The sequence below is a fragment of the Clarias gariepinus genome, chromosome 22 (genome assembly GCF_024256425.1).
Source record: "Clarias gariepinus isolate MV-2021 ecotype Netherlands chromosome 22, CGAR_prim_01v2, whole genome shotgun sequence".
NCBI classification, from domain to species: Eukaryota; Metazoa; Chordata; class Actinopteri; order Siluriformes; family Clariidae; genus Clarias; species Clarias gariepinus.
The window spans coordinates 1,996,006-2,006,342 of record NC_071121.1 but is presented as its reverse complement, the minus strand read 5'-3'; the positions used below and the strand labels follow the sequence as shown (position 1 = coordinate 2,006,342).

At 38.0% G+C, this 10,337-nt stretch overlaps 1 protein-coding gene across 1 annotated transcript; it reads right to left on the bottom strand.

The window, feature by feature from the left end:
- Nucleotides 1–969: 969 nt before the first annotated feature.
- snai1b (snail family zinc finger 1b) lies at nt 970–4,212 on the bottom strand. The gene is made up of 3 exons (XM_053481795.1): nt 3,930–4,212; nt 2,479–3,021; nt 970–2,335 (listed from the first exon to the last, which is right to left on the bottom strand). The coding sequence occupies exons 1-3, from the start codon at nt 4,003–4,005 to the stop codon at nt 2,154–2,156; spliced, it is 801 nt and encodes a 266-aa protein (XP_053337770.1). The 5' UTR covers nt 4,006–4,212; the 3' UTR covers nt 970–2,153.
- Nucleotides 4,213–10,337: the final 6,125 nt, after the last annotated feature.

The window sequence follows — 10,337 nt, the reverse complement described above, 5'->3', positions numbered from 1 at the left end:
GAGTGTTAAGGGCAGGCATCCAAAACCCCCTCACACTTTCCCGGTGAAGTAACAAGAGGCTTTTGTATCGAAAGTTGATACGCACTGCCTTATTTTTACTTACGTCATTTCATAAGGACATAAATCTATAAATACGATTTCCAAAAAAAAAAGTCACACAGGAAAAATGTTCCGTATTGTTGTTCCACTGTTAGTAACAATCTAAAACAAGTCGTTTTGACCTGTATAGGTTTGACGTGTGTCTGTGAGTGTGTGTGTCTGTGAGAGTGTGTGTGTGTGTGTGTTTGTGTCTTGGAGGGGGCGGAATAAGCGATTACACACAAAAATCTGTGAGCTCCTTGCCTCAGAAGCGGCGAAGGAAGTACATCGTTACTCCGGCAAGACTGGCTGGCGTCAGTGTGCAGGTCACAAGGGCATTGTAGATCCAACATGTGGTTCTGGGGAAAGGAGGGGGGCGAAAAAAAAACGAGGGGGGCGATATGAAGTGAGGGAGAGATGGAGGCCGTCCTACTCCAGGAAAGCCCCTGGACTTCAGGCCAGGATTGAGCCTCGGCCTGTTGGGGCTTCCCATATTTAACCGATTTCAGCACTGAGGAAGAGCTCAAGGCTGGATGCACTGGTTAGCGTGGTGCTGGCGAGCTTCGCCTTTCCTCTCCCTCTCTCTCTTTCTTTCTACTTTATCATCCCTTTTTTTTTTTTTTTACAGTTTTTCTCTTCCCTTTTTTTTTTTTTTTACAGTTTCTCTGCCCCTTTTTATCCCTAGCATTAGGTGTACTGTATCATTAGGTCTACTTTATAGCATCCCGGAGCCGACAGCACGACAGGTGTGCGCAGGTGCTCCATTCATCCATCGACACGCTTTTCGTTCTTGCGCACACACACAGGCATACACACACACGCTTCATAACAAGTGCTGTCATACTTCCTTTCATCAGTATTTACTCATGTCACACAGTGAACAGACGTTTCTTTTTTATCCAAACATAAATTAGTTTATTGAAAACCCACTTCAAATGGAGATACAAAAGAGACAAATGGAGATACAATGGACCTGAATGGAAAAAAAAAGTGATTGCAGAGCGTCTCTGTTACAGAATCACTGTATATATATGTATGAATACAAATACAATGTTTAAGAAAAGAATGAAAGGCACATGTACAGGCAGATTATGGCTTGAAGAGTCTCCATGGACCAACACAGAATTTGAAAAAAAAAAATTGCAAAAGATAAAAGGTCCTGGAAACGATCTTTGGTTTCTTTTCTTTGTTTAGATAAAGCTCTGTCCAAAGACAAAGAGTGTTTAGTTTCATTTAACTATTGCCACTCACCAATTTTCCATTAATACACACCTGTTTATTGTGTTTAATGTTATAAATCATGCTACCCAATAAATTGTTTTGTTTTTTTTAAAGTCACTTTCTCCAACAATCATTGTGCTTTGCAACACTTTAGTGCACACTTTACAGTTTATTTGAATAAAAAAAATAATACACATTCAGAGGCATGATACAAATGTTTGGAAATAAAACCCATTAGGGATGAGTGTTGGTTGAACCTGACAGCGTTTATTGCTCTTTTTTTTCTCTAAGAAGTGTGGAAAGCTCGGCAGGGCTGAAACGCCTGTCGACACGCCGCCTCCGCTCACACAGCTGTCCCAATACATCGCTGCAAAGTGTGTGGAGCATGGTGAGAGATACCCCCTCCCTTACACCACACACACTCACTTCCCCCCTCTCCGGCAGCTGCACGCAAACCGAAAAGGCCGGACCAGCCGGCACCGATGGGCATCTTGAGAATGAGGCGCATGGCCCAACTGCAGAGCACAACCCCCACCTATCCCACCACCCCACCCCCCCCTTTAACCTTGATCGAATTGGGTAAGGAAAACATTGCGCCACATTTGTGCGATCTCGCCTAAATCTGTCTTTGACTGGTATGAAGCCCAGTGGGGAAAAAAAAGAAACACAATATAAGGCACTTCGGAAATATTTTCAGGGTTCGTTCCAGCTAAGCATCTTCGCTCTGCCCCTTAACCTGATTTCGTCCACCAGGTCATGATCAGACTCAGTCAACAGGACGGTGTTTAGACACTGCTCACACCCTTGTCTCCGTCGTTGGCTGTGTGTGTGTGTGTGTGTGTGTGTGTGAGCGTTTAGGCGGTCGGGCAGCAGCTGGAGACGGTGTGTTTGTGCAGGAGTGACATGCGGCTGAAGGTTCGGGAGCAGGTGCTGCACTGGTACTTTTTCACCTCCGAATGGGTCTGAAGATGAGCTCTCAGATTGGACCGGTCAGCAAAGGCTCGGTTACAATGAATGCATGAGAATGGGCGCTCTCCTGTAGAAAAAAGAAAATAGATATAAGTTAGATATAAGATCACATATCTTATTTATAAGAGCTAGCAAGGCATGTGCTTGAATAAATTCTGTTAATTGCTGTCAAGCAAGTGTAAAATGTTTCCATAATATTAAACCGCTCACCGGTGTGTGTACGAATGTGGCCCCTGAGTAACCACGGTCTGGAGAACGCCTTTCCGCAGGTGGTGCAGACGCATGGAAGTGTGTGTGAGCGGATGTGCATCTTCAAAGCTCCCAGGCTGTTGTATTCTTTGGGGCAGTGTTTGCACCGGAAGGCAGCTCTCGTTGTAGTGCTGTCGGCCATGTTGGAATTCTCAACCAGGTTAGCATTGGTGCTTGCGCTGCAATGCGAGAGCTGGTGGCGTGAAAGTGCGGCACGGCTCCTGCAGGAAATCCCGCAGTGGGCGCACTGGAATCGGTCTGAAGGATCTGGACTTGGGGGGTCGGACGTTCTGCCTTCGTCTTCCTCGCCTGAGCTGGATGGAGAACTGAGATCCAGGGGAGCGATGGAGGATGGTGTGGTAGGGGATGAAGGAGGGAAGGAAAGCGGAAGCGCGCTGGTGGTCCAGACAAGAGCCGAAGCGTACGTGGTCACCAGGGAACCGTCTTCTTTAGTTGGTAGCTCTGCAAGCGGGTAGCGTTCTGGTACCATGGCGGAAATTGGGCCTGGAGAGAAAAAAAGGAAAAAAAAAAAAAAGAGGTCAGGTGCCTGTTCAGTCGGGCCTAATCCAGTTAAACGGTTAAGTTGTTTTGATGCTCTGGTATCGCGTTACAGTCAAATGGTCGATTTGTCACAAAGAAAGGCAGTCAGATTTGATTATTTAGAGTTTGGAGTTTGCCCACAGTGCCTTGGGGGCTTTTGGATCGTCGCCACACCTTCCTCAGGGTTAATTTGTAATAACATTGACGAATTTGACTGTAGCTTAGTGTAGAAGTGCTTTGGTGGAAATATTTGGACATGACTCCATGTGAATTAGATTAAGCTAGCTTGTGTGTGTGTGTGTGTGTGTTTATGTGTCTGTTTATGTGGACTTTCTGGATGCCCACCAACTATGGGGTAATGGGTCTTATTTTCACCACTTATTGACACAAGAGTGCCAGAGGACTGCAGCTCTAAGTGCTAAACTAGATTCAGGAGGATGTAATTTGCAGCTTAGGACAGCAGCACTGACTGGTGGAAAAGAGCCTCTGCTGAGGGGGAACAAAAACCTCATTTGAGATTTTGGTTGCTCCTTTCAGGAATCCACATATGTTCAGTATTAATTAGACCTCAAAATTAAAACAAAAATATCTGACAGTTACTTGCTGATCAGGTTATGGAATGCAAATATTAATTTCAGCATGCAAATGCAGATGGGTTGGTGTATTGTCACAACGGTTTTAGTTACTTAAAATGACAAGGATGTGGTTCGTATTGGTCTGCAAATTTACCACATGAAAACAGATATAACAGTGAGCATTTCTCTACCACAAAAAAAAAAATCAGCAATGCACTCACACACACACACACACTGCAGAAAAGGCGAGACCTCCATGAATGAACAAGTAGAGACTTGGAAAAGTTTGACGCTTACCATTTTGGCTCTCCAGTTCACTGTAATTTGGCTTCTTGCTCGTAAAATACTTCTTCACCAAAAATGAACGTGGCATCTTGAGAGCCTGATGACCGTTACTTTCGCCCTCTGTGTGGATCCACTGCAGCAGTCTTCAAGCAGCTGCACAAAGTTTTAAACCAACTTCAGGAATCAACCTCCAGGAACTGTGGAAGTTCAGAAAAGTTGGAAGAAGGAAAAAAACAAAACAAGGTCCTGTTGGAATTTCCTCTGTATCCAAAGTGAATAAAGTTCTGCGGTACGTGTGATTAGAAGAACACCCATTCAGCTCAGGACAGCCTCTTTATATAGCAGGGCAGGGTGAAAGGGGTTGGGTTTGGAAGGGGTTGGGCTCCAAACAGGCCGGGCTAGAGGAATATTTAGGTATGATAGATAGAAAGGGGGTTTGGCTAGTGATGGGGCTGGAGAAATGACTGAAGTAGAAATGTGATTGGGCTCAAAATGGGGTGGAAAAGGATTTGGGGTGGGTTGGGCTATAAAGTGGCTGAGGAAGGAAAATTTTGGGGGTGTAAAGTGAAGGATGGAAATGGGTTTTAAAAATGTATTTTAACATAAGTTAGACAGGTTTTAGGGTCGAAATTGGATTTGGAATGGCTTTTGGAAAACTTGACAGATTTTAGATTGAAGCGACAATCTTTCTCGTTTATGACACAGAAAGTGGGGGAATTATTTGTTGTGGTTAAATGGTTAATTTACAGTAAAGTTCACACTACATTCCTGTGTGGCACATTTGATCACAATTCCACTGGAACATTAAGATCTACAAGACATTGTTGTGTTCAAGTAAGAAACTGGTTCTGAGATGTATTCAGATGTGTGATAGAACAGATTTATTTAGCGTAAAAAGATAGCTTGATTTTAAAGATCTTTAGTATAAAGCATTTCTTTTTATACAGGAGTGGGTGAGAAATGTGATGCTTTCAGGTGGAAATTGGTAAAAGTGGCCTTCTTCAGAACTGAGTCTGGATCTAGGGGTGAAATCATGATGTCCTGCAGGTGCCCTGGGGGAATGCCTTTACTCACAGCACTCATTCAACACGAATCCCATTAATGAGAGATCGTTACCCTGCTTAAGGTGCATTCCAAGACAGATTAAGCTAATCGATTTGATTATAGGGTCATATCCTAAAGCTACATTTTTTACACTCTGTTCAAGGACCCATCTTCACCATGAGCATGAAATAAACACCAGGTTTTGTTTATTTTTAATCCCCAATGTGTCAAATTACATGTTAGGTTAGGATTAAAACCTTGTGTTTGTGATGAACTATAAAAGTGTTGAGGTACAAATGAGAGTCAGAGGAGACGAATTACAGCACTGATTCGATTTGTGAAGCAGGTTGGTCTTTGGATTTAGAGCACCCTCTGTTGGAGTACATATAAAGCAGTGCAATTACTCAGACTGATTGAGTGCAATTGATCAAACTGATTTAAATACATGAATGTTGAACATTTCTTGTTGTGGTATTGTTCCACGAAGAGATTATTTCCTCTACTAGTTCAGTGATTGTTCTGGGTGGATTCTGATGGCCCACCGATACCAGATGAACTCAAAGAGTGTTGTTTAAGCTGGTTCTGTTCGATCTTCTACTGAACTTCTATCTGAAGCCATATTGGGCCTGAATGATGTCTACGAATCCAGTATTGTGGGGCCAATTAGTATAATTTAGATCATTTCAGCATGTCAGAAATCTTAAAAAATAATAAACATTATGTTCACGTTCATGCTATACTCAAAATGCCTAAAAGGTTCAATGTACTTTCTTTAAATAGTTAATGTTTTTTAAAAAAAGTCACAGCCTAGTAATTTGTGATTTATTTGCTTAATTCATACTGATATGTATGATATTGACACTTCTGCACAGCCTACACACAAATAGGCGTAAGCTATTTATTACAAAAGTCCTCTAAAGATAGTTAATGTTCTGCCTATGAGTAATGAGTGCTTTTTGTTTAGTAGACATGTTACCATGGCCAGTAAATTAGCATGTCATGTACTAGGTCTCCGGCTAATAACTCTGTACAATGCTCAATTCATTTCCCTTCTAAAAAGCAAGTTTTACGAGTGCAGGGAAGATAACCTCCTGCGGTTTTTCTGCCTGTTCTCCAACAAAGAAGCAATGCTTTCCATTCAAGGCTTCTACACTACAGGAATCGGCTGGTGCTGCATGAAAAGCCGTGCTGTTCACACCAGATAAAGGGATCAAAACGAACCGAACGCTATTGCTCTCAGGCTTGAGTCAGGCTTGGCGTAAGCTGGGGGGGTCAGCAGTGTTGTTAGCATCACCGTTATTCTGACACTTTTATTTTCTCAGTACATAGAAGTGAAAAAAATCTGATGCAGTTTGGCACAAATGGTTCTTGAGTTGAAAAATATATATAAAAAAAACATGCTAAGGTTTGTGTGATTTGCATAGCAGGACAACGTGCCAGTCAACATGGCTATCAAACTGGAATGCAGTGTGTTAATTAGGGCCATTGAACAGTCGTACAGGTTCATAGTCATTCAACAGGTAACGACATTAACACCTTCGATCACCCTTTTATCAGTCTGCTGTTTAGAGAGTGAACAATGAGCCTGAATGTGGGCTGTGCTGATGTTATTACTGAATGACAAATGGACCATCTTGAGGTCCAGACTTGCTAATTAAATAACTTCACTGTAAATCAATAGAAAAATGACATAACTTTATTTTAGGGATTAAATAGACATTAATCACTTTTACAAAGTACAATTATATGAGTAATCTGTGGTCATGTGAAAAACATGTAAGGGTGCATTTCAACATGTTATACCCTGAAAATGGACACTTTAATTCAAGGAAACATCTGTAATGTCACTTAAACAACAAAAATGATAAACATCATGATAAATGAATTATGTGGGGAAACACTACAGCAAGTAAAAATATTATAATTGTTTATCTTATATTCCTTATTAAAAGATCACAATAAACCAAGCCTCATTTCAAGCATTAAATCTTTATCTTAGATTATCTTAAGAAATTATCTGAAAAGGTAAAAGAACTAGATTGTTTTAGCTTAAACATAACAACTAAAAATCTAGAAATTGATAAATTACTCACACATGTTCTGTTTTAATGTTATAGTATGAATACACTGGACAGATGACTATATATATTTTTTGAAGTGTAAAAAACTTTAACTTTATTATTTTAGATGGAATGTGACTGTAATATAAGGCTGATTGTGTAATGGTTGATTTTATGTTTTCTTCACAAGATTGAAAATGATTGTTTATGTGTTACAACTAAAACCCAGTGCCCAAGTTTTTATTTCTAAATATATTAATAATCCAAAGAGAAAGTGTTCCAACCACAGACCACACTTAGAGTGTCTACAGGATAATGAAAAAATAATTACCAGTAGTAAAAAAAAAAAAAACACACATTTTTGTCGTCAACTATGTTCTGTAACACTTTTGGGAAACAAGAGTTCTGCACAATATCTGTTCCGCTCGAGCCGTTCTCCCCCAGATGGGTTTAGTGTGACGCTCTCAGAGCATCTCACACAGAGATCATTCAGACGCCACACAGTCGCAGGAGGTCAGAAAGAGGCATGCTGCTGTAAAAGCCATTACAAATAACAGAGTCGTGTTCAGTGCGGAAAAACCACCGTCTAAACATTCCTGAGATTTCTCCCCGGGTCTTGTTTTTACATGAACTGAACCTTATTTTTTTCTTGAGCAAAAATTTTGCTTGAGCGAATCTGCAAAATCTGTAATGTTTGCTTAAAGGTCAGATCAGGTCAGAATAGTAGTCGTAATAATAATAATAATAATAATAATAATAATAATAATAATATGCACTTTCATGCATTTTTCATGGAGGGATTAAAGTAATTTTTTTTCTCTGCGAGTCTACAAATAAATTGTAAAAAAAACACATTAGACACTGATTTTATGAAAAGAATATATCAATGTAACTTTTGCATACTTTGCTTAAACCTTTTAGATCTTAATATTCTTGAAACTTAAATATTAAACACTTTATGTAATGTATTGCAGCCTACAATATGATGAGATTCAAGGTGGTGATTTGTGGATTGATACTGAGCTTTTCTGAATGAAATGTGACGACAATTTAAGCTACATATCTAACTGTAGTTAAATCTATAACCATATTAATGGCAGCTAATAGTGATCACCAACATCATTATTTGCTTAAAATAAGTATTAAAATAATAAGATGTTGTAATCCATTTGTATATTCTTTAAATCCTGGGATCTACTGATATATAAAATCGATACAGTCTTTTCTACCTTTAAATACCTCATGAAAATCAGGATTTGGTTTATTATTAATAATAATAATAATAATAATAATAATAATAATAATTAAATGACTGACTCAAGCACATGTTATAACACACTCTACAAAGTGTTTAATACAATCACAAGTCAAATCTTCATTTGCATTTAAATATTTAAGTGAACAGACAAACAAAATGTTAGAAGTTATAAATGCTCCATTTAACATCACTAAATTGGATGAAATAACTCATTTTTATTTGTGATTTTTTTTTTTACACTGAAATCTTAAAGTCTTGTGTTAATGTGAATATTAAAAGACTAAATATTAACAGAACTGTGTTTAAATGTGATTATAGAAAATATACTGTGAAAGAAGCTGAAATATTCATAAATATCCAACACATGCAAGAGTTGAAGAGTTTCAAGAGAGTTTGAATAGTTTGTTGATGTTTAACATTTATTCCACGCTCGTCACAACACTAGATTAACATTGCTTGCCATTTTTGTTTTCTAGCAGTGGGACACGCCTACATCTTACCATCTCCCACATCTTCACATGGTTCTTCCTCTGAGAACAGACAGGAAAAAGTCCTACTGAGACACAAAGACACACTTCAAATTTATAGCCAGAATTACTGTATAGATTTGATTAATAAGTTTAATATTTGAACAGATGGACTATGTTTGTAAAATAACAGGTGCATTTACAGGTAAAAATGGTTTTGAGCTCTAAAAATATCAAAACAGCCTGATTTAAAGCTTTAATCTGGAGTCTCTAAACTTACCTACATATCATATATGTTAATAAAAAAAAATAATATTAAAAAATAAAAATATAATATAATATAATAAAAATATAAAAATAAATATTTATAAGGATTGAGATTCAAAATGATTGTAATCTGTAATATATTGTATATATATTGTAATATATTGTATATATATATATATATATATATATATATATATATATATATATATATAAATAATTGGTGCAAAAATATCTAGATATAGGATTAGTAATAAAATAATTTGCTTATAAATACTATATTATATTGTTATTTTCTTATATTTTTTACATATATCAATTATTTATGGTTTATAGTCATGTTTAATATAAATATGAAATAATTAATATTAAATAACTAAATTGTTATTTTAAAAAAATATTGAAAAATTCATTACACGGCCAGTCTGCCTTGCATTGCCTGTTTTTCTAGCTTCTCTAAGGCTAGCAAATTTTTCTCACTATCGGAATCCTTCTGCTTTATATGCTTCATTATATATCGTATTGCAAAAATATATATAATTCAACTAATTTGCTACAGTTTATTTGAACTTTCACTTAGGAGTTATTTACATTCTGGATGCTCACCCGCTCAGATTGTATCCTTACTCAAGGAATTTGTGTTTAATTAATATCATCATTATGGTTATATGCAAAAGCTGTCTGTATTCTGTGAATATCGTCAGGTCTTGTCGTAATGCTACACACTGACAATCGGTTTATTACAGATATATTTTTAACATCTTGTAGCTTGCACTGATATGTAGCCCTACTGTAAACCCTGTCTCACTGACAATGCTGAATCTGTCCCGTATGTAAATGTGACTCGGCTCTACGCCCGTCGCTCTGCGTTAGAAAACAGCCACAGGTCGTGTTTTCTGACAGGGCCGGGTGTGACCTCCTGACCCTGACACCAAGAAGACTGAGAAGCGTAAAAATGTTCTGCGTTAAGAACAGATGTTGTCTTGTGTTGCTCAAAGAGGAGACGAGCTGCTCATCCACGACCGGCAGGCTGCCATGTTTCCTCACTCGCTTTCCTACCGCAAGTTAATGAAGCATAATAGGGGTGTGTGTGTAAATGTGTGTCCCCTTGGTGTTGTATTCATGTATGCTGCATATAATAATAGATTAAACAAAAATTATATATCTATTTTTTTTCTTATAGGTTTTTTTTTTTTAAATGAGATAAGATTTTTTCCAGCTTCAGGCCAGGTTTTAGTTTTCTTTTTATTTAAGTGTTCTATTACTTACAGGTATTTTCTTAAACAACCTTTTCTCATTGTTTGTCTTTTTTCAAATAAACACTAAT

What these genes read in the sequence shown, in the direction of transcription:
- snai1b (XM_053481795.1), bottom strand. Translation starts at nt 4,005, where the DNA reads ATGCCACGTTCATTTTTGGTGAAGAAGTATTTTACGAGCAAGAAGCCA. An exon ending in TGAACTGGAGAGCCAAAATG is followed by an intron (nt 3,022 to 3,929) that starts GTAAGCGTCAAA and finishes TTTTCTCTCCAG; the next exon opens with GCCCAATTTCCGCCATGGTA. An exon ending in CCACATTCGTACACACACCG is followed by an intron (nt 2,336 to 2,478) that starts GTGAGCGGTTTA and finishes TTTTTTCTACAG; the next exon opens with GAGAGCGCCCATTCTCATGC.